The sequence below is a fragment of the Diplotaxodon limnothrissa genome, linkage group LG22, assembly GCF_057381915.1.
Source record: "Diplotaxodon limnothrissa isolate DT_005_m linkage group LG22, D_limnothrissa_male_GT1.1, whole genome shotgun sequence".
Lineage (NCBI taxonomy): Eukaryota > Metazoa > Chordata > Actinopteri > Cichliformes > Cichlidae > Diplotaxodon > Diplotaxodon limnothrissa.
In genome coordinates, this window is record NC_140616.1 from 7,569,519 (window position 1) to 7,594,994 (window position 25,476).

Here is a 25,476-nt window from a genome sequence, read left to right on the forward strand (position 1 = left end):
CAGAAAGGACTGTTATTTTGAGCTTAACACTGAGTTTAACCGCCTTTTGTATATTATAATACAGCAGTGCATGAACCAAATCTTGGCTAACAAAGTTTAAATTCGGTTCCTCGTTCTTCTGTTTGTCAGGGGAAACAAAGACATTATTTGAGTTCAGCTCCACAGAGTCATTGAAGGTGCTGTTGACCGTATGAGCTCAGAAAATATTTTAAAACAAAGTCTCAGCAATTAGTGGATAAAAAAAATGAACATTCAGCCTGACTTTTTGGGCTAAAATGTAAAACTATTCACATTGTTGGAATTACTTCTCATTGAAAATGAAATTAGCTGCTATAAGATGCAACAGAGCTCAGCGCTGTGCCACTGTCACTGAATTTAAAACTGCAATTTAAACCCAAATTGATCTTTTGATCAGCTGTTTTAAGGGACGCCGCTCCCTAAGCCAGCTGTGCCTGATGTGCAGTGACAGCAGATGCTTCTGGCACTAAAGCATACTGTCATACAGAGCCAATGTTAAAATACCCCAGGCTGCCTGACAGCACCTGGAGCTTCCGGCACAGTGAACACAAATGTAGGTCACGCTGATTTTGGACAAAAATACAAGACCTATCAGTTCAAACAGCATTTTGTCACATTTGGATACATTTGGATTGAAAGCTATAGTAAGACAACAGAATAGATGATGGAAATTATTTGATGCCAGTTATAAACGTGTTTCGTGGACTGACATGCCGTTTAATGTGATAGGACTTGCATGATCAGCCAAAACAAACAAAATCCGTGTGTTGCCACACAAGGGTCACAGAAATGGATAACCTGTGCTATAAGGTGGCAGTTCAGTCTTTGCCTTGGGCGCAGTCCGTGATCATTTCAGTGTTTTCTTCAAGCTCAGACAGAGATTTGAGTGGGTGACGACACACTGCACTAATCGATGAGTGATGAGCCCAAAGTTTTTTTGAGAGAAGCATAAACAAGCTTGCTGCTATGTTTGAGTCCATGAAACACAACATCTGTCGCCTCAGGACCTCATATTTTACGTTTTAAGTAAACTACACAAGTCCTCTTCTCAACCTTTCAACCCTAGTAACAGATAAACAGTTTTTTTAATCCATTCTTCTAAAACATGTGTCTAGAATTTGTACTCTAGTTCAGGAGTTAGAGGGTTGGTAGTTTGACCCCTGCTCCTCCAATCAGCATGCTTAAGTGTTTTTTCTGCAAGAAACTAAACACACGTGTACGATTGGTAAATTAAAAGTTGTAAAATAAAGCTCTTTTTTTCCACTCTGAGTGCACATTAAGAATAGAAAAGCACCAAGTGCCAGTCAATTACCAGTTTCAGCCAACCTCTTTATATATTTGGAAGTATGAAATGAGACTTCCTCCGACAGCAGCTTCTTGGGTAGTTTTTTCTGATGTTAAAACTTAAGTTTCCCTTAACATGGACAGGAGACAGACTGCATGACTTCTTAATCCATAGCTGCCGTATTTGTCTTCACTGTGTCAACAAACTGCTGGGTCAAAGTGTGTCACTGCATGCCAGCAGGTAGCCTGGAGGACAGTGTTTACATTGGCCCCTGTGTGCACTGTATACACCAGAATACCTGAGCACACCTCAGCAGCCAGAAATAAACCAGACTTGGCGCACATACACAGACATCAACAACAAACAGGAAGTGAAGAGCCATTATGCTATCTAACGTCCCTTTATCTTTTCTTTAACAGGCTCTTTGTTTTTATCTCCAGAGTTTAGTTTTGATTCTGCCTTCCGTTCTTCATCTTTTGTCTCGCTCAGCCTTGTTTTCTCTGCATTTCTCCCAGCTGACAGGGCGGAGGTTTGTAGGTTTAACAGTGCTGGCTGAGAGTCGATATATGACGCAAAGCACACAACTATTTCACACTTCTGTCTATTCAAGCGCACAGCATTGTTTCCAATACATTTTCTTAGGTCTTACGTCCTTATGGGTAAGTTTTGATTGAACAAAATTCACCAAAACAATAAGTCAGAACTCACTTTACTAATACAACTCAAAATAAACTGTCCAATGTAATGGCTCGCACTGTGCAAGCATACAAAAATACACATTTCAACTGATTAATCGGTCATTATGTGTTTTGATCAATTAGAACAGTGGTCCCCAACCCCCGGGCCACGGACCAGTACGTGACTCATTTGGTACTGGGCCGCGAGGGTGAGACTCGGGTGTGAAATGTATGGTTTTAAGGGTTTTTAGCGTTATTTTGTTATCGGTTTTTTTTCGTTAACTCTATTTTCCTGGGTCTTTTCACGTGTGTTATGAGTAAATCTTCTTTTTTTCGGTACCGGTACTAGTTTTATTTTGTTGTATTTATCCGCGACACCTTAAAGGCCGGTCCGTGAAAATATTGTCGGGCACAAACCGGTCCGTGGCGCAAAAAAGGTTGGGGACCGCTGAATTAGAAAACAGATAATAACAAAACAACAAACAGCCTAAATAAATGTAATTTTTCCTGTCACAGAGAACAGAGATGCTGCAACTCATTATCAATTCTGCCTAAAGGCCCGACATAGAGTTTCAGCTTATTTTGAAACCAAAACTGTTGTGCAGACACCATCACTGATTAAAATGAACCGATAAGATTCAAGAAAATGTGACAGACCGGATCATCGCTCAACTAAAACCAGCTCATTCACATTGGCAGTTTAATACTCTGTGACGTTAATAACTGATTAATTCAACATTTGAACAACACTTTAAACTTGTATGACTGCACAGATGACGTGACCTCCCATTAGAAAATATAAGCTGAATTTCGAGCTCTCAAAAAGAGAAGAAAAAAAAAAATCATTAACATCTCTCGCGGCCGCTCTGTCTCTTCATCTCTGACCTACATTCACAGTCGGCGTTGGCCTGGCAGCGCCAGCTGATACAGAGTTACATTTTCAGGCTGGGCAGCTCTGACGACAGTTGCTCCAGAGTTATGGGGTCAGACAGACGTTTCCCTGCCCGGGTCATGTGACAGAAATGCTCTGCATTCTCCTTACGGCCTGTGTGACACATGGCGTACACACTGTACTTTATGGATGTGACAGAAACCGTGTGAATGAACGCTGATGTGATGCTATGCAGACAGAACGGGCAGCTGTTTGTGGCCTATAGAAAGACATATATAAAAAAAAAAAAAAAAAAATATATATATATATATATATATATATATATATATATATTTATTTAAGCGACAAATGTTTTACGTTCAGCTTAATTTCATATTTGAGCATGACTGAAAGTCTCCAGGCATCCAGTCATGGAGGATTTAGTCTCCAGGGTGTTATGGCACCTTGGTTTGTGCATTGTGAAAGAAGAACAGTGAATATCATTTACATGAATGTTGGCTCTCACAGCTGCTCATTCAGATTTATTAAAATGGGATGTTTCTTTTCTAATGCCCTAAAAATCAACAAACATATTCAAAAACTTAGCCATAAATAATTAAATATCTGCCTTCCTCTAAGCATTTGTAAATACACAACCGCATTCAAATATTCATTTAGGACTCTTGTTCAGTTCATTCTCAACTGTGTTTTCTCTGTTAAACATTAGGGAGGGAAGGCATTTAACAAGCTGTAGTTTCAGAGCCGCTAACGGTGATAAAACAGGGGCTAAATGATGCAGACAGATGCTCATCCATCGATGGAGCAGTGCCGCTCGCACACAGTCACATTAACGCTGATCATTACACACCAGCCTGATGCAACAGCACTGACAGCTCAGATAAAAGGATGGAGAAGAATGGGACCAGCAGGAAGTCTTAGTGGAAAAAATATATATTGTTAGTTTTATGCCAGAAGATAGGAAACGTGAGAACGAGATGAAGAGCTGCAGGACAATTTCAGAAGGAGTAAATCAGGCGGAACATCTAGAGGAGCTTTTTCTGAAGCTATTACTCTGCTCCCGCTGGACTGAAGATGTACAGTCCAGCTGCTTTATGACCCGAGACTGCTCACTTCATTGATTATCAAATAAATGTTGTCTGGGATGGTACACGAGGTCAGAGTGCGGAGCACTGATTTCATACACAGTACACAAACAACCACTGAAACGTGATTGATGTAAGTTGTTACAATTTATAGTGTGATTTCTATTGAAGATCTTTTCTCAGAACTATTACCATTCATTCAAAAATAACCTGGAAATCCCAGCTGAGCAATCCCAGCAGTAAAAGTTAATGATACATACCTTGATGAGATGTTTGTTGACCCATTTTGTGAAGGTTTTCTTCTGCACCCTGTCCCGCTCATCTGCACAAAGAGAAATAAAAGGAGAGAAAGAGAGAGAGGTAAATTACATAATCCAAATCTTGCAAAGATGCTGCAGCCACTGCGATTATTTAGTGCATTACGTAGATGAAGAGGTCACACTGTGTTTGTGTCTGCAATGATTATGTGTTTTATACAAAAAGAAGAGTTTTTTTCCCTCTACTATATTGAATGAATTTGCATCAGCCAATCAGAAAAAAGGTTGCTCCAGGTACCTCACTTCTTCATCTGCTGTTTACGTGCTGCCACCATGTGAGAGCGCGACCATGGGGAAAGAGTATCACTTCCTTCTTAAGCATCTTATTATCTCTCTGTCTGACACCCACACCTATGCAAACACACACTCAGTGACACACACACCCTCTCAGACCTCCACAATGCTGTCGAACAGCTCCGACAGCATTGTGGAGATTTCAAAAAGAGTAAGTCTGATTTAGGCTTTAGGTTCAAACATCTCAACTGGATAAAAGTCAAAGATGCCCTAAACCCTGAAAAACACACCCACCCAGACTCGCACAGAGTGACCCCTCTAAGGAGTTTACATAGACGGAAGAGCCTCTCAGCAAAGAGCGCAAATTTCAACATCTCTTGCAAAATAGTTTCACCACTGCCACACGCCTTGATTCCCAAACCTGCCCGGGTAGTCCGGCTTGTTAACCCAGAGGAAAAACTTAGGTTACAAACCTAAAGTCCTTAATGATCGTGTAATGATTCATCAGGTTCATCCAGGCGTGGCAGCTGGGGTTAGTAATCCCAGATATGCGGGTTATAGGATTTAAAAACCAGAGACATGTGGAGATGTGTGAGTGGCAGCCACAGAAAGGCAAACACACATGCACAGCAGAGTGCATTGTTAAGCCGTACACACCCCCTTCCAGGCTCTCTAAACACAGGAAGTGCACACACTTCACCCTTTGCGTTCAGACGAACAATGATTAATAGAGACAACCTTTAGCATAACTGCTGTCACCGGCATGTGCACAAATGGGAACTGTTCAAACACACACATAAACACGTGCTCACAGGAGACTCTCTGCAACATGTAAACATGCACTGCACACACTCTACAGCTTCCCTGTTGACATGAACTGTACACACACACACAAACACACACACACAGGTAGGGGCTCACACTGACCTGCACAGCACATGAGCGAGTACAGGTGAGCGTTGAGGTTACACTCATTCCTGTAGTCGGGCCACATGTTCTACTGTTTCACTCCTCCGCCTCTACTCAGACCTTGAATTGATGTCAGTGACGCATAATCCGAGACAGAAGTCAGATAATGATAGCAGTGAGACGTCTTTTTGGTAACAAGCTGTCCCCATGTATCCGAAACTGAAAGCCGTGGCCGACAGGAGCGCACCGGACGGTACCACCAGTTTCAGTCTCAGCGCCGCTCTCTCCCCCTCTCTATGGTTCACCCGTTCCCTCTTCCCTTGATCCCTGCCGTCGCTGCCATGTCTCCGGCCTACAGTCACTCTTTCCCAAGCGCAGTTGCTCTCACACACGTGTGTGTCAAAGTCAGCTGGCAGCTCCTCCCCTGAGTATGAAAAGGACAGCCTCCTTCACTCCCTAATCTCACTTCCTCACTAAGCTACGACTCTCTCTCTCTGTGTCACTTATTCTGTAGCTCACTCGCCCTCTGTTTGCAGGCCACAACAGACGGTGTGTTCTCCGACTGCAGCTGACGGTGGCTCTGCAGAGCTGCAGGGGTGCTGTCGTGTTCATCTCCTCTGTTTTCTCTCTTTTATTTCTGCCTTTCCTCTTCAATGCGTACGCAGGAACCTCTCAAGGAAAATCCTGGAGGGACAAATTGTGTTTCTCGTAAAGCTGACTCCTTTAAAGGAAATTTTTAGAAGGGAAGTATATGCACGTGTCCCACAGTGATGTCGTTTAATAAAAATGTCTTTTTTCGCTCCAGCCACGTCCATTTAGGATGATGTAATCCACTCCCTGAATGTTTCGAAAACAAAAGCACTCATACAATCAAGGCTTGTTCTTCCACGCTTTGCAAACACCCATGCATTCTTTTGCTTTCCAGCAGTGCCACCAGCTTACTGATATCACAGGTTTCCTTCCCCAAAGATGCACACACAAACTTCACAGCTGGCTTTTGTAAAAACAATCCTGCTAGCTAGAAGAAAACTGAGGAGAAGGCCAGGACTTGAGCTGAGGTGGACTTTAATTAAATACTGACAGGAAAACCAGCTTGAGTGGAATCAGTCATCTCATTAGTGCACGAGTCTGTTCGTGTAACAGCCATGAGATGACGAGCCCAACTGAGCCAGGCCTGGATCACAGCTGAAGCTCAGATCCAGGTGAGTGCTTAATAAGAGCCCACTAGCTGCTCTTTAGCTCTCAACTGGCTGGTATTCGACATGTGACATAAGATTACACATCCCGGCAATAAAAAACCAACAAATACAAAAAAAATAAAAGAGTGTCCTGCTTGCGTCCTCACAGCTGACAGACTAAACGCACATTTTTACGAAGCCTCTTCGCTTGTTCTTTGCCGTCTCTTAAAATAGCTCAGCTGTGCCAGACAGCGCCAACGCAGGTTTGAATAATCTCAGCTGTGTGGAAGCAATGAGTCTGCACCGCTCTGGCTAAAAGCTCTGAGTCAAACAATATCCACCGACAGGTCATGTGACCCGGACCCAGGCGGTGAGGAAGGGCGGACGTTAAAGCGAGCTCCTGATGCTTGCAGGATGTGTACTGTGGACAGTGTTGTACAGTACAGGTACACACACTTATCCAGGCGAGGCAGTGACTCACAAACACTCTTATAGTCACAACAAGCTCAGACAGAGCCACACAAGCTCCTCCCCTTTCCCCCCCTTTCCCTCCAACAGCAGCCTTATTCCTTCAGCTCCATCCCTCCTCATGTCGTGTCCTCTTCCTCTCTGGTATTCTTCTCCTCCTCAGTCTTCACAGTGGTTCTCTCTTTCTGTCACTAAGGGACCATCCACACTAAAAATACCAGACGGAGCTTACGCCTCTAATACCACGCAGCATGCTTATCCCTCGCTCCCTCCTTCTCTGCCGTTATCGCCACTAATCTCTAACACACTCTCTCTTCTGCCCGGTCTTCCAGTGGTCTGGCGTTCTCCTCCTCTGATTCAATTTAAATTAAAGGTGGAAGTGAAGGATGCTTCCAAGTGTCCTGCTTTTCCTCTTCTAGCCTGCCTGGTTGTCTGTCACTTCTTTCACTTTCTCTTTCGTTTTCCATTTTTCTTGCAGCCGGCCTGTTTCCCAGGGCTCATTTAGCCCATTTCTGGTGACACTTGAAGCCTGGCACCACTCTGTCCCTTCTCTTTCATTTTATTCTTTCTTCTCTTCCGCTTCTCATCCCATTTCTGTCTCTTTCATTGGCAGCTACAAACACTGCATGTTAAATATTTGGCAGTTTGTCATTTTCTTCAATTTTCAAATCTAAACTTTCCCTGCTGGGTGGCTAAGATGTCCCAATTGCACACTAACAAGCTGTCCAGTTCGCCCCTTCAGCAGATTAAGATCACATTCAATTTGCCCTCCTGTGGCCACAGACGACAGACACCTGAGGGCTTAAATGCAGACTCCTGGACTCCTACTGTGCATTAAATACTACACAGATGCGTGTTAGATCAGCACCTTCAACGTTTCTACACGTGACTTTAATCAATTCAAATTAGTTTTACAAACTGTTTCTGCTCGGGTCAGAGTGATACAGTTTGTAAAACCCTGTTAGGAAGTGAAGCTGATTCAGGGTCACTGTGGCTTTGTTATCGACCCACATCTAAATAAAGACTTCATCATCCTGTTCAGTGGTCATGACATTAAAGCAGACATTGCTTTAACTTGTTTTCAATTTAGTACGTTTTCTTTTTACAGTGAGACGATTGAATTTTCATTTTTTCTGACAACTGGAAATCACTCCAGCAGGCTTCAGCATTTACAAGCAAAGCAGAGCTGATTCAGACCAGTTAGCTAACTATGAAGAACTACAGTCCAATATGGCTGCAGCCATGGGAGGTTTTAGATATTTAGTTATTTTTACGGTGACTTATGCACACATTTTCACTTTTATCTAGACACATTGTTTGTGTGCTTACAGAGCTTGTAGATTCAGATCTAACTGGTTAAAATTTGCCTCTGGTAGATGGTGACAGACAGATCGGTCATATAATTACAAGCCAAGCAGTTTAGTGAAAGTTCAAACTTTTTGGAAGATTTTCCACAAAAGACCTGACTCTTCATCTCACAGAAAATTCCCTCCAAATCATAAATGCGTTGAGTCCCTTTGTCATTTTGTCCTGAGAACAACAACAGTTTGCCCCATTCTCACAAAGAATCCTTCTAAAAGCTTCTAAATCCTGATATATTCAAAATAATTAAATTGAATATAAGTTAAGCTAAACTATTACTAGTAAAATACTACTACTAAACAACTTTGGTAACACTTTAATTCTTTTTCATTCAACCCAGAGTAATCCTAACAAACAGACAGATTATTAACTTCTCTTTGGTGCAGGTTTTTAAATCTACTGAAGCCTTATTTATTATTTACTGATGTTGCGCTGTTGGACAGGCTGTACGCGTAAACAACAAACCCTGTGCTCAATAAAAAGCGTAGTAATTTCAAAGAAAGCATAAACCACTGACATTTAAGTAGTATGTCAACTTTTACCACATCATGTACTTTCTATATAAAAACCCATGCATCCACACACCCTGGCATGCTTGACAGACACACACACACACACACACACACACACACACACACACACACACACACACCAGCTGTGTTACACAGTAGCAGCTCCTCTATAAACTGGAAACAACAAGTAAATCAACATGAAAGTCAAATATGATGCTTCATAACGTCCAACCACACCCAACATCTCCAAATGACTAAAGTAGTTGCATTCCTACAAGTGCACAGTCATTGTGACACCCACATGTAACCGAATTACTGCACGCACCTAAACGCAGACAGCCAAGTGTTCACACTCCTTTTATGTATTATGAGACGTATTATCTGTTAGTGACACTTACACCTAATTCCGCTCACATCCATCTTTGAATGAGCTTCAAAAAGATCAAATCACGGTGAGAAAGTCACACTTTCACCGCCTTGCAGCCATACAGAGGGTGAGTGCACTCAAAGGAAATATTACATATGTGTAAGGAAACATATCTTGCATCTTGTTTATTTAGCAGCATTAATTATCTAACCACACCTCATATTTTTGTGTCTATCAATAACCATCCAGGGCTTTTTTTCAGTAAAAACTTTGCTTATTTCAGTAGGTAAATGCCAGACCACATATGCTAAGCCAGGGGTAGGCAACTCCAGGCCTGGAGTGCACACCTGAATCAAATGATTAGTTGATTTTGAGGCCTCTGGAGAACTTCAAGACATGTTGGGGAGGTAATTTAGCAATTTGAATCAACTGTGTTGGATCGAGACACATCTAAAATCTGCAGGACACCGGCACTCGAGGCCTGGAGTCGCCGACCCCTGTGCTAAACCAAAGTGAAATCCTACATTAAGCAAATGAGTTCAACCATATTCTGGCCACCTTCCATCACTAATTATCTTCATAGCAGCCATGTTTCCCGCCGGCCTTTTCACTGCCCGCTTTTCTCTCTTACCACAACTCAATCGTGATCAGAGATGATCTGGCCTCACCCCCCCAGTACCGATCGACCTCATTGATTCACACTGTGACATCATGGCAGATACTGCTCCGCTTGTGAATCCCAGTCAGTCACTGCAGTCAGATAAAATTAGCCACAGTCCCAAAACCAAACATAGAAATTGGTTCAGTTTTTCCGCTCATGAGACACAAGCTTTGACAGAACAGCAGCTACTGAGCGTGAGTGTAAAGGTTACCATCAATATGTCAAAACGATGTAGTCATCCCAGACTTTAGACAGGTACAGCATTAATTATGCAACTCGAGCAGGCTTTAAAGGAGCGTTAGCACCAAGGCTACATTACAAAACACAAAAGGAATTTCCCTAATGCAAGACAAAGGTATGAATAATTGGACACATGACCAAACTTAGCAGCTTACTGGCAGCACAGCGTTTCATTGTTTACTGTAGAGTATGAAGATTTAAACACAGAGCATAGCTCATGCAAGCAGCTGAAGATGCACATAAATGCGACGATATAACATCTTTTTCATGGATTCTCCTCCACTGACTCATGTAGATACAACAATAAAGTCCCTGCAGCACAAAAGCATGAAGTGTCTCAGTGTAACAGGAGATGAAACAGGAGGAACCTTCATGCTCTTACAGCACAAGCTGCTTTACATTCCAGTAAAGCTAAAATAGAAAAACTGCACGGTTAATACAAACACCCATTACAAGCCAAGAAAACACTAAAGGTACTAATATAAAGGGGGGAAAAAGACACTGACATGCTAACAAAGAAGCAGAAGAGGCGGAGCCTAAACAGGAAGCACATGGATCTTGACATATAAGTCAGAACTGAAGCAGTGAGGAGGAGGAAAACTGTAGTCGACAGTGACCATTTACCTGCGTCAGTGATGGGCATCTGACGGCGGCGGCGGCGGTAGTACCAAAACCCAGCTGCAGTCAGAAAGTGAAAAGCCACCACCAGGATTGGCGTTATGACATCAGGGTCTGACAGAAAATCCATCTTGTCGTACCGAGCGATGACAAAGTGCTCCTAGTCTGTCTGAACTTCCACAAAATACCACTTAAATAACAACCAAGTGAAGTTCCTGAAAGTCCAACAACTGAATCCCTCCAGGTTACGTCCCAACGCTAGCAGCATCCACGCAGATTCACACAAGCCTTCTAAGGTCCGCGCACAGAATCATGACGATCCTTGGCCTGCTTTCACTTCTTCCCTTCCTTCCTCCAGCAGCATCTCTCAACTTCCTACACAAACTCCTGCAGCTACAAACTTCTGAGTCCCTCTCTCCATTCAGATGCCCTCCCTCTCCCCCCTATGCCTCTCTCTCTCTCGCTGCGTTTTAACCTCACTCGCTCTCTGACACTCTAACAGTGAATTCCATTCCCCTGAAACAAGCGACCAGACTGTAGCCGTTGCTCAGTGCGCCGTTAGAAAAGCAGTAAATAAAAGAAATGGGACTAAAAGGACGGAAATGTGTGTATGCCACGTGTGTGTGTGTGTGGTTGCCTCACACTCAGAAGGAAACCACATGGGAGATACCATACCATCTTCCTGTGTGCATTCTCTGCATTACCATTTTAGCATGTTAAAATAGATTTTTGTATGTATGTATGTATATATGTGTATATATACATATATATATATATACATATATATATATATACATATATACATATATATATATATACATATATACATATATATATATATATATATATATATATATTAGTATGCACACATGCATATAACTTTCTAAGTGGGTGCACACGCTGGCAGAATTTGTTGATGATGATGATGATGATGATGATGTGAGTGTGTCTGTGAGTGCGAGTGTGCACCCCTGTTGAGAAGGTGAGTGTGTATGCGTGTTTACCTCTGTTGCCATGAGTGAGCAATGCATCCTGTCTGTGATATTTATTAACGGCTATCTTTGAGTGATGTCTGCTGACTGTGACGGTGCGTTCAAAAGCTTTGGACACAAGGGGAGAGAGTGTGTGTGTGTGTGTGTGTGTGTGTGTGTGTGTGTGTGTGTGTGTGTGTGTGTGTGTGTGTAAGAGACATTACAGAGTGATTCAGCATGATTCAGGCTGCACACTAAAAGGCAGGGGGTCCCACAGCTGCTCTCACCTCGCAGAGAATTGTGTGTCTGTGCCTGAGTGTCTGTGTGAGTGTCTGTGCGTCTGACTCTGTGGTCAAGTTATCATGTCACCTCTGAAAAAGCTGCTGAGGTTTTTGGTCCTAGCAACCTCGAGACAAAACAACACACAACCACAACAAATCTGATGCTCTATTTGTGGGGTGAAAAACTTCACCGCCTCAGACTGTTCTAACTGTCGTGTTGATTTGAGTTCATGTGATTTAACACACTGATTTAAAGACGAGGAGTGAGTCTTTCTTTGTCATTTCCTGAACATCACAATTACCAGATAACATGAGGTGATGGACGTGTGTTCAAGATCCCGACTAACTGTCCGGTACTTTCCACTGTAGTTTAGTTAGTGCTATGCACTGACTACATTACCCAGAGTCCTTTTTGTCCCAAGATTATGGCCTGCACTCAGATGAGAGTCAGACTGACAGTTTCAACACTGAACAAGAAAATTCACTGAAAATTTAAGGTTTGTACATTTTCCAAGTTAATTAAAGCTACTACACACGCACAGACATGGGAGTTGTGATGTTCTGTGCTACAAATTCAGCAAAAACATGCTAATATTGCCAAGAGTTTGACAAAGTGATTCAACAAACAATAATTATGAACAACTTTACATTTATCATCACGATGACTTGTCCACAGAACAACTTCACAAACTTTACAGACACTGATGAAATGCAAAATATGTTCCTTTACTTGAATTATCATCAAGATTTTCTGTGCAGTTATATAGTAGTTATATAATAACATGATTATATAAAAGCCAGGTTTTAATTTGTCAGTGCCGTGCTCTTTGAGATGTTGCTGATAGTTTCTGACAACGTTAAACACGAAACACCAAAGTACCACAAAAGGAAAGTAATGGACAGTTTAACACGATTGTTTTCACAGGGAGGAAATTAAGTGACCTATTATTTCAAAGTATTGAGAGGATGAGCATATGTAAATGGGAACCTTAAAACTTGACAAAGCTGAGATAAAACCTGAAATAAAAGCCTGTTTGGGATTTCCAGCTTCCCACTTTAATGGGAATGGAGCACTTTAGTTTGCAGAAAAGCAGAAACTGGATGTTGCGTTTACTTATTTATAGTTTCTCACAGTTGCGAAAAGGAAATTACAATAATAGATTAACTAAAACAGAAAAAAAGTGAGAAAAGAAACTGTGTGAAGCAGACATGTCTTGTGTGGGAAAGTTTGTTGCTACCACTGTGGGGCAGAAGAGACCAACATGTGTGTGTTAGGCTAGATGACATAACACTCACACCACTGAGAACACACAAGTCGGGTGTTACACTCAGCAGCCTGAAACCAACCATCTCTGAAAGAATCTTTTTATGTTGTTGTTTACACACTTAAACCATCTTTAAGAATCCTTCACTGCTTAATATCAGGTCTTTAAGGAGGAAAATTACAGTTACATCTGCTTTTATATCGCCCCTCTGCACACAAAACGCCTCCTCTAAGCTAATTTTCACATCATCTTCACGCACACTTAATTCACACCTGCAAAAACATCAATAATTCACATGCATAAATGCACTTCAACAGTATAATACCACTTACACTCCCAGGACCTTCAATGAATTAAAGGCTGCTGTTTTTGCTTGTGTGTGCATGCTGTCAGGGTCAAGAGGTCAGGGATCTGCGTCACGCAAAAAGTTTTACAAATGGAAGATTTACAACAAAACCCGGGGATGATGTGAGACTACAGTATAAGCAGGAAACAGGAGAAGAAGAAAGATGGAGGGATAAAGATGGAAGAGTACAGGAAGCATTGAGAGGAGAGATGGAGGAAAGCTACAGTGTTATTACAAGGCTCTGTGCCGGAGAGTGAAAGACTCTTTTCTTTCTGATATCAGAGGGAGAAATCTCACAGTCACTGACACACACACACACACACACACACACACACACACACACACACACAGAAAGCCTTTTGTGACCGTCAGCTTCACTGCTGACTATATTAGCATAATTAAATCCCTCCAGAAACTCAGAAAACCCTCAAATGACACAAACAATTAAATAATGTAAATATCTCCCTTTACGTGACAGGTCTATACGATGCTCGCAACAGCCTGTCACGTCTTCCCGTCTCTCCCTCCCCCAGTAAAACTCAATCCTTGCAGTCAGTACCAAGGTCACCCTGACACACAGAAGTACGCGGGCACACACGCTCCACATCTCCCAGAAATATGCCGTACCTTTGTGCGCACCTATTACTGCCTTGGGCCAGCACATGATAATACTCCACAAACAAATTTCTCTCCTCACTCCCACAAAGAGACACACACACACACACACACACACACACACACACACACACACACACACACACACACACGCCGAGCCATAAACTGCATCTGCATATGCAAATACCCTGCAGGCCGAGCACACCTAAGAGCATGTGCAATCGCAGGTGCATTGCTGCACAAGTGGCTGCAGTAAATGACCATAAGCCATAACCATAATTTGTTCCTGCGGTATATTTCACCATCAAAGTGGATCTATTATGCACATTTATAGTTCAATATATTTTACTCTTAGACTCCATTAAAGCCTCTTTGCAATATAAGCCTTATTTATTTTGTGCAGGACCTCAGTGAAGTGAAACACACTCCCAGGCCTTAATCTAGTAATATTTCTAACGGCCAGCAGAGGGCGATTAAAAAAATCTACATATATCAAAGCCTATGGGAAGACTCCCTTGCACTGTAAACACTGTCCTGATGGATTTATGAGCTCAACTGCTGGTTTCAGGTCATAGTGAATAAACTACGAAGTTATTTTGTCATGTAATTGGCTAAATTTGTCTTTTGTAGTGTTTTATGCTCTGATTGGCTGCCCCTCACAAACAGAGGCTTGAACAGCAGAGCGTCTGTGTTAACAAACAGAGCCGAGTGCCTCAGCTGACCATATAAAGATATCTGCATGCCATGAGATCATACAGCGCCTAAAGTGGCAAAACATCTCAGAAACAGGGCATTGAGAGCAGTTTAAGCTGTTGCTTACACATATAGAGGTATACTTACACATATATTTAATAATAAACTTACCCTAAAAAAACAAAAGGACATTTCTATCACATATGGCCACCGTAAAAACCTTCATTTTATGATAGCTGGTTTATGGTAGCAATAGCAGGGATGAATTATTAAGATAGTGTTTTGGCAATATTTAACAACGAAGTGCAGCATCCCAGCTGTTTGAGAGCCAATGCCAACTGCAGGAGGAAACACAGAGGGCAGAGGGGAGGATGAGCAGCAGGGAGCAGGATGAGGAAAATGACGATCACATCACAGTGATGAATCCTCTAGCCTTGGACTTTCATGTCCAGATTTCATGGTGACAAAAACTTCCCATCTCCCCCTTCCTCCTCCTCCTCCTCTCTGGCTCCTTTTAGTCCTTCTGAATCCAAATCCCATGTGCCAGAATGAACTCAATTACCTCTGCATCTAAACCAGCTTCTACTTGTGCAAGCATCCCCTATCAAACAGTGCTAAACCAAAATGTAATAGTTTTGTGTTGAGAATTAGCTATATAAAAGATGAAAAATGGAAACTGTCCTCCCTTATGAGCCCAATGCCTCTGTTATCTTTATAAAAAGATAACAGTGAAGAGAAACTGTTCTGAAAGAGCTGCTGTAAACTATTTCTTTTATATCTGAATAAAGCAGCTATTTTCAGAGTCCAGTCATTGCACAGCTGCATGTTGTGTGACCATGAAAACATCACAACTGACTGTCAGCCTCCCACACTGTTCCCCGGCAGCTGCGTGACCTCTGACATCTCTACTGGCAACATGCCACAGAAACTCTTCCCGTCTGGAAACTGAGCCGGCAGCCACAGTCCCGACCTGCCAGTCTGAGGCTGACGATTCAGACAAAAATACCACGAGGATTCAGACTCAGGAGGTGGATACTGACGAGAGGAAGAAAACACTTGTACATGTTTTGATGAAATATATTTCCACCAGCAGCGTGCTCTGCAGAGGCACCGGACTTTCTCGTGTCACTAAATCACACAGTAAAATTGTCCCTGTGATCCTGAAGAGTGATTAAGCTGTAATTCTGTTTGCACTGCAATGACAAACAGATGATGTATGGCCTGCAGGCAAAGTTGGAGCTATGTTGACATAGAGCCAAACTTCGAGATGACCTCAGAGGGACGCTGCTTCCCTCTGCAGCACTGAACCCTGCAGTTAGGGGGCAGACTGGGTCCAGTTACAGAGCAGCACAGCTCCACTCGTTCCCAGTGTTTCAGCATTTATTCTCAAACATCTTATTCAGCTGAAAACAAAGTTTAGCCACATACGTAAAACAGTGAACTTCAGTTCTTCCTGAAGACTTAAACTTAGAGAAGTGAACATGAAGTTCACTAGAGTTGATTGAGACTTCATAGACAGACCAGTTATCTGATGCTCATGCTGTGACTCTTCAGTTCATTTGCTGTCTGAAATTAGCGGTTTTAACTCGTCTACCTTTAAGCCAGCTTTCTTCTGATTGGCTGCCCCTCACAGTCGGAGTGTTTAAACATCAGAGCAGTGTGCTGTCTGTGCTCACATCCAGGGCTGTATTCATGAGATTAATGATATCACCTCTCTATGAAATCATAAGAAGCAAAGAGTGTTCAGAGCCGTCTGAAATCTGAGCTTTTGACTGCTGGGAATTTACTGACCTAAATATTTGAAACTTTAACTGTGCTTAACAGGAGCATCACCCACTGTAACCGTACATTTATGACAGAAAATAAAGAAAACCTCAATAGGTCCCCTTTAACTACAGTACTATTTTCATCAGGTTAGAAACACTGGTAAGTTTCTTTGCGGTCCTCTTTATAAACTAGAGAACTTTGTTTCACTTCCACCTTCATCTCTGTGTAAAAAACAAAACAAAAAGCCTTTTTATTCAGGTATGCATTTCTATGTTGCACATACGTTGTTAGTGTTACGTCAAAGTAGGAGTGCCCTGGGTTCAAACCCATCTGAACCTTTTGTTCCGCACAAAAGCTTCAGAAGCATTAGTTTAGCATTAATGCTACATTACGGTTATTTAAAGAGGCATTAAAGAAAAATCATGTGCGACATTTACAGGAAGTACACGTTTCTTTGTTGGTATTCAACCTTGAGCTACTAAAGATTTTATCTAACATCATTCTTTCCAGGTTGGAAGAGTTACAGGAATCTTGACTGACTGTTTTATTTATTTACACATCAGACAACATGTAAAACTGCATTTTTAATTTGTTTTAGTTAGTTCATCTCACAATCTACAAATCACATACTGGTGAAGTAATATACTGGTATTTATTTCACAAGCATGGAGGTAATGCATTTTTAATGATTAGTAATTTACTCTTACATCCAGCTTGACAGGGAGCACTGTGTCTACTGTGCTGGCTATACAAGCGTCTCTTAGTGCGAGATGAACACATCAAACTCTCCCGGTGCTTGGAAAGTAAGTTTCGTTTTGACATGAGAACTAAGCGGATCGCTGCACCCATTCCAAAGATGACGGGAACAGAGCCAGGAGTCATCAGACAGAGAGAGAGAGAGAGAGAGAGAGAGAGACGCAGACAGCGATACCTCGAGATGCCATTACGAGATTAAAGTACAGGAGAGAGGTAAAGGATAACACAGGAGGGGGGAGAGGACGAGGGTGGTTCCCCAGATGAACCAACAAGGATGGATTAACAGGAGGACGCACACAAAACACAGGGATGGAGGAGAAAAACGAGTGATGACAGACGGGAAGCTGACCCACCTGGAGACCAGCAAGAGGTGAAAAACTAAAGTTTCCCAGCTAAAAGCTTCAGCCGGTGGAATCACGCGGAAGCTCCCTTCCTCTGATAAAGGCTTTCATCTGTGTTGGTTAAACACAGGTTGTTATTAGAACATTTCCCAAAAAGCTTACTGTGTTTCAGGAAGTGACCTGGGGTTTTCTAAGATATGAGGCCATCTCATGATATGAGAAAAATGAGGAAAAACTCTTCAGGCGACTGTGCTTAAACACTAAAGGAGTCAAACTGGGTCATTAGCCCTGCAGCCTTGCTGCTGAGTCTGAATAAATGTCAGGAGAGCATACAACTCTTTTTCTGGAATTCCTGCATAGCAAAATTTAATTATATGGCTGAGAAAACAGGAAACGTTTCTGGGCCTGCACACGCAGAAATACAGACACATACACACGTGTGAAAGTTTTTGTTTTCAGCAAACAAAGCCCAATTACCCCTGTCCTCTCTTTCACCCTGCATATAAAAGAACAAGGATGTGAACATTAACATCTCTGCTCTACTCCCTTTGGGCCACGCCGACACACACAGCAGATCTTTTTTAGCATATAACTAATATCAATAGGATGCAAAGCTTATAACAAGAAGCTACATCAACACAACATACAGATGCAACTACTAACAAGCAGTTAGCTGAGCTATGAGTGGCACAAAGAGCGAGACAACATCAACATGAACTGAGTTTTCCTGCCAGTAAGAAATTCACTGAGCCTGATGAAAGCACCTCCGGCTGTCAGAAGCACATCCAGGTTTAAATATGAAATCTAAAGGTCCTCGGGCCACAGTGATAACTAGTACTGATGAATATGACGTTCCCCTTCCTGCTGTCACAAAGGCTAACCTATGCATCTACAGTAGCTTTAGGCAACATGAAGCACATGTGAGAGGAAAAGGAAAACATGCTAATCTTCTTTCTTGGTAGTAGCAGGTGATACAATCAACACTGCTCTTATATGAAAAAGGAAGCTTCAGCCAGGAAACTGCTGGCTCAGTTTAACATAAAAATCATGTTGTCAGAGTCTAAAATAAACTTCAATATGTCTACTTGCTATTTTAAAAGCATTTACACAGACATTTAAAACCCAGATCTTTGACTTGTAACTGTGTTGCTTCATAGACACGACTTCATTTCATTTACCTACATTCAACAACGGGAAAAACCGACCTCTTTTAAAGGAGATCTCCTATTCTATTGTATCTATCATGGTAAAAATAAAAATCAGAATTGAAATCAGACAAAATTATTTTTTAAACACTGGTATCAATCCAAGATTAGCAGTTAGTCCCACACTGCCACACACACTTTACAAATCAGACCTTTGGCACAGAAAGGCGTCCACTGATGTATGTATGAATGTAGCTACAGTAACTACTAACCATCTCCAAAAAACTGATTCTGTTCATCTGGACGTAGCATTTTCAGAGCATGCTGTTCATGTTATCTTCACTTTGGCAAAATCAAACTATGCAAAGTGACTTGTAGTAGGTTGAGCCTCTCAGAATAGAATACACATGTTCAGCAATACACATTGCAATTTGTTACATGATCGATGGATTGCAATGAAGCTTGACTGAGCCCGGGTGGAAGCAGGAAGCCTGCGTGACCTACGTGACCCGACTCTGACGCCGCCTCATTCTCACCCTTCAGGCTCAGGAGGTCCATGAAAACAGTGATGTTGACCTCTGGATCATTAAATGCTGGGTCAAAGCCCTCCTCAGATTATAGGCCAGGGATCATGGGGTGTGCATGTGCTGACATGAGTGCAAGCAAATCACCCAGCTAATCTTATCACACAGTTTGTAGGTAAACATTTCAAACCATCGCTCTGACATGGCTGCTTAAATATGGTTCTTCACAGCTACAGCAGAGAAACAGAGCTGTCAGCCCTGCATGGATAGATGGTGGGAAAGGAGGGAGGGGGGCATATAGAGCAGTAGATTTATGACCTTGTAAGAAAAGAGAAGCTTCATTTATCATTTGGTTTTAGGGTCTTGGTTAATCACAGGTTAATGAGCAGGAGAGGGAAGGGCAGAAGAAAACAGAGAAACACAAAGAATAAGAGTTGAACGAGGAAGAGGAATAAAAACTATTTAAATGGAGACAGATGGAGTAAGCAGCGTTCACTAAAGGAATAGGGTGGGAAGATTATGCAGAAGAGCATGGGATGACGAGGACAAGATAAGGAAAGATAAAAGATCAAAGTCCAGGAGGAACAAACATGAGATAAATGGGAAAGTGAAGACAGGTGAAAGTGAAATAAAAGGGGGGAAAAAAACAGCAACAACAGCAGATGACTCAAAGCGGAATCATTTCCAGAAGCTGAAACATGTTTCCTTACTGTTATGTTATTAGGTTTTAATTTGTAACTGGACATAAAAGAATATAGTGTGTTAGCAGCCCAGTGAGGCACTATTAATGCTAAAGAGCTTTAAGCCAAACGCACATAACATTAAAGCTATTGATTTTTATCATGTACTCTGTTTATCATTTACTGTGCTGTGGAGCTGAGGCTGATGGGAAAGTCAATGTCAAGCTGTCCACGTACTCTCATCCACATCACTCACCTTTCACTATGCAGTCAGTTTTTCCATTTTGCACTGCTGCACGACGAAAAAGTGCAAAAACTTTAATAGAACTACTTTGTACCAGTAATCTATTAATTAAAAAAGCTTGGTATGAAACGCAGTTATTATTAAATGCATGTTCAGAAAATCAGGAACAGTACAAGGAAACAGACCTGTGTCTGAAAACTGTCTAAATAGGGACTGAAAAGATGACCTGATGGCGCTACGTGAAAAGTTTGGTGATCACCAAAGTCCTTGGAGCCATGGACGCCTAATACCCCTTTCATACTAGGACAATACCCGTGCACAATCAATAATTTCTGATCCATGGAGACCGACTTTCATGGCTATGGGAGGGGCTAAGCAATATTTGGGATCCCACAGGATCCGTCTGCCCCAGTTTTCTTCCCACGGACGTTACCTCAACTTCTCATAACAGCATTATGTAATAATTGGTTCTGAAACATGAAAAATATGTGGGCTGTTTCTCCAAAGGCACTGGCATATAACTGGTTCTGTACCAGTACCAGCATTGCTTTGGTCTAATGAAAACATTTTGGGTCAAGTGGACCGAGTGACAAAGCCACAGACTGCTAACAACAGTTAGCAACAAGCACCGGTGCTACGTTGGCTCCTCCTTTATCCAAACAGGTTCAGAGCCGAGAAACAACGAGAGACTAAAGCAGGAGCAAGGGCAGGTGTGTTTGCGAGAGCCGAGAGGAAAGAGTGAGACATCTATGAAGGAACCGTGAGAGAGATGAAGCTGAAGAAGAAAAACACTTTGATGATGAGGTCAGCTGATGGGAAAAGACGGGGCAGAGCGAGAAAGACAAAAGGTGAGGCGATGACAGGGCCAGGGGCAAAGAATGTGAAGAGTGTACACAAATACAGGGGACCCTACCACATAACCACGGTAACCGGGCCTTTAACCCCAGCTGTTCCCGTCGCCATGGACACCTCTCAATTAGGACCCTTCCTCCACCCTATCCCATCCTCTGGCCTTTCATTCAGGCACTTGACCTGACCTCCTGAAATAGCTGTAATTATCAGACTGTCAAAGGCATCTGCGGCGTCCACGCCACCAGGACGTCAACGTTTACGCCCAGTCACTCTTTAAAAATGTTCTTTTCTTCCCCAATTAGTTATTTAATCCAATATGTTAGGATGAAACATTAACACAGCACAGACTCAGGAGTCACCTTCAATTTCTAATATACTTTCTATTTGACATAAAGCAGGATAAAATATTTATGTGAGCAAAAATTAGACATATAAAAATGATGACCATGGCCTCCTTATTGTTCAAAATATAATAAATAAGAAGAGACTCACTAAGTGTACGGCCTTCCACTAAAAGCTGCATTTTTATCAGCTGGTGCTCGTTTGGTTCAGTTTGACTTCCTAATGGTTTCGGTAGTAAAACTGTCTTGAATGCAGCTTGTTAAATGAATCAAGTAGCCTGGAAAGCTAAACACAAATCCCTCTCACTCACGGAAGACTTTCACTTCTGTTTTATGGCTCTGATTTCACGTGTGTGTTGCACACAGGCAGGTGTGTGTGCACGCCGAATTCAGGCTGTGTCACTGTAGCATTCGGCAAGATAGGCTTACGAGTGTGAGAGAGAGCGCAATCGAGAGACAGTGGATTATTGTGTTTGTGTGCGTGAGTGTTAATCTCACTGACGTAAAGCCAAAGACCACCTAGGCTGACCATCGAACACGAGGGGAGGGGAGGAGTGCTCGCACATCAGAGACAAACCGAAGCTCCTTTCTGCAAAGATCACCACACACAAACACCTACACCAAACGGACACCATTAAAACCAACAGCAGCCAACACGGAGTAATTCCATCACCACTGATTTTCCAAGTACAATACAACCTTCCACATGGAAACGTGTCAGTTTGACACGAAGCTCCTACCCAAACCAGTAGCACCAAGCACAACCACTGTGGCAACAGTTTATCCTCCAATGATAATTACATGAAAACTGCTCACGAATACCTTAGTGTTTTTCTTTCTGATATTACCTTGAAATACATCAATGTTGTAGACACTTTGGAGCATGACAGCTACACGTTTTTACTTTGCAAAAAGCTCCACAACCATAACTTGCCCCCATCCAATTATTCGACACGCAACCCAATAAATGTTCTTACTCCCTCTGGTTCAGATCCAGTGCTTTCTAGTACACAGTGTTTCTCTCAGAAGGGATGCTTAAAGTTTTTAAGTGCCTCTTTAGCTTTCTTGGCATGATGTTCACTTCAGTTTAATCCCCTCCAACAAATGATGCACACAGGCTGAAGGCCGTTAACATCCCCACTTCAGCTGAAGAATCAAAGCAGTGGCTCTCACAGTAATGTCTCAATTTTTCCCCATCTTTGTTTGATTTTATCTGCAAAAAAGTGATCGGTTTTATGTTCTCACAAATGTTACCCTACTCAAAAGTGTACAAATATTCCTCTTTTTCTTGAGGTTTCAAATTAAACAAATTACTTTTGAGCAATTAAAACAATACTCTTTGATTGACACTAAACCTCAGCCCACCCTGACTTGTCTTATAGCACACTGGGTTAAGGTATCCAAAGAAAGAGTAAGTTAGCCCAGCCTCCAACCTCAGAATCCAGTCGACGATTAATAATATGTGGTGTCAAAAAACCTGATCGACACAGGATCCAAACTGCACGACCCAATGGACCCGCTTACAAAATCCTGGTCCAAGACACCACATGACATCATGTGTGTTGTGGTTACACCAGCTATTATAGCGGTGGTTTTAATGTGGTGGCAGATCAGGAAATGAATGGTCCTGAGTGGGAATCTTGGAGACAGCAGGAATGTGAATTGTGCCCGACAAGCACAAAAACATAGAAAGTGATCAATGGCAGCCTTAATTGCTTTGCATTGCACAGGTTCATTAAGGAGTCAGGTATGTTAATGCTCAGTCTTTTTACAAGCACAGACAGTAATCCTCTTTTAATGAGCTCCCACAGAGAGGAGACAAAAGACAGTATTTGAACAATTTTAAGAAAACTGGCATTTTGTTTTAAAGCACAGAGTCCAGCGATGAGGGGGTTGAATGTGACTTTAGGTCAACACTACGCTAAAAACTAAACAAATGAAGTCGATGTGAACTTCCTATTTTAAGGGAAGCTGTAGCCGATTCAAATTTGAGTTCTATTATCACGGTTTTGTGTAACACTCTCTCATATTTGCTTAGAACAGCTGTGTACTCTCAATTTTTGAATGAATTTGCATGAAAACTGGTCAGTCACAGGTTCTAATAAGACCATGAGTTATTCCTCCATAGTACAATATTTGAAGCAATGTTCAGCTATTTCAGTTTATGAGGTGTCTAATCTGTAATCTGTTAGATTAATAAAACGTGACAAACAAATAATCGATCATTAAAATGGATGGATTGACGCAAAAAAGCTATTTTATTGGAACGTCGAGGGGAGATGAATCAGATAATCCAAAACTGTCTGTTCTTATTGCCTGTGGAAAAACGTGGACTGAAGGCTTTCAATAAAACACAAACAACACTTTATAAAAGAGATCGAAGCATGATGAGACTGTGTGAAGAAAAAGTGGGCTGAGGTCAGGAACCTGCCAAAAATGCTCAACTTAAAGACTGAAATGAGTGAAGAACACACAGGACGGAAAGAGGAATTAATGAGATCATATGCATAATCGAGAGCACAATAGAAAGCAATTATATTTTACTTCCATCCGCAGAAATGCAACCACAAGCGCTCTGCACACAGTAAACTCTGCTGAGATTACCCGCTTTTCTCTGTGACCAAACACGAACAGGAAACAAATCCCTGTGTCCCATTTCAAGTGTTGACGCAGCCCTTGAAGCGCCACAGCGCGTTTCTCCAACTTCAAAAGCTCGGAAAATAATTCTAAATAGAACCATTTCTATCTCGGAAATGAACCAGAGGGCAAAGCAAAGCAGGTCGAAATGCATCCTCACAACCTTCCCGAGCTTCGCTCAAACTGTGTAAATCACAGAGCAGAGAGCAGCCGGCTCACTATCACACAGAGATAACACCAGGTTTCCCACGCTGTCTGTTGTCTCCAGGAAGTGGAGCCAGCTGAGCTCTTTGAGGTAGCGCTTGTAGCCCCTGATCGAGTCTGGGGGCAACGGGAAGCAAACAGGAAGCAGAAGCAAGGAACAGACAGCGATCTGCCCCTCTAAGACAGCTGAGACAAAAACACAGCTCAGGGAAAAAGTTTGCCATTTTGTCTGGGAAATCATCTACATCCAATGGGAACAGAACATGCTAATGGATCTATAAATAAGATACTTGGCTAGAATTAGACTATTTGAAGTATTAAACTGCATTTAATGTTTTCAAAACATTTTCGTATTCTGACAGTTTAAGAGAATTTGCATTAAACTCTGACAGCTGAGTTGGCAAATGAGCCAAGTAAGACTTCCTCAGGGCACTGGATATAACTTGAGACACAGAATATATTCAAATATTATCGTTCTGTAAGTATTTATGAGCCATAAATAAGCTGCAGTGCGATTTAGTGCCCTAGAGTCAAAAATTATGCTTTTAAAAAAACAAAACAAAGAAAATGCACGACTGTGACGCTGAAGGAGCAGAGTGTTGAATGATTTAAAGAGAGACTCCAAGTCTGTCTAGTTCTTACTGAAACGCCCATTTAAAACAGTGGAAACATTTTGGACCCTTAGACGTTCATCAAGTTTTTGGAGACAGGATCCAAACGTAAAAATAAAAACTGCGCTTAACCACCTCTCGTTTCCTATTCCTCAGATCATAAATCATTAACACGAAGAAGTGTCTAGACATTTGAGGGACTTTATCTTTTCTTTATTGAAAACTTTAAACTTTGTTTGCAAAGTGTCACATCTGCTGATGAGATTCAAGCATACGTAACAGACACACCTCCAAGTGCTGGCGCGCAGGTCGAAGCATGTGAACGCCGGATTAACATTGAGCCATAACTGCACTTCAACATTCATGTGGGAGCCTGGATCACA

At 42.1% G+C, this 25,476-nt stretch overlaps 1 protein-coding gene across 7 annotated transcripts in view; it reads right to left on the reverse strand.

The window, feature by feature from the left end:
- The window catches only part of macf1a (microtubule actin crosslinking factor 1a), a 234,178-nt gene that overhangs the window by 132,817 nt on the left and 75,885 nt on the right, over positions 1-25,476 (reverse strand). For all 7 annotated transcript variants that reach the window (XM_085346508.1, XM_085346503.1, XM_085346502.1 and 4 more), the window contains one exon: positions 4,215-4,276. In XM_085346508.1, coding sequence (XP_085202634.1) covers positions 4,215-4,276 — 62 coding nt within the window. The remainder of the gene's footprint in view (positions 1-4,214; positions 4,277-25,476) is intronic.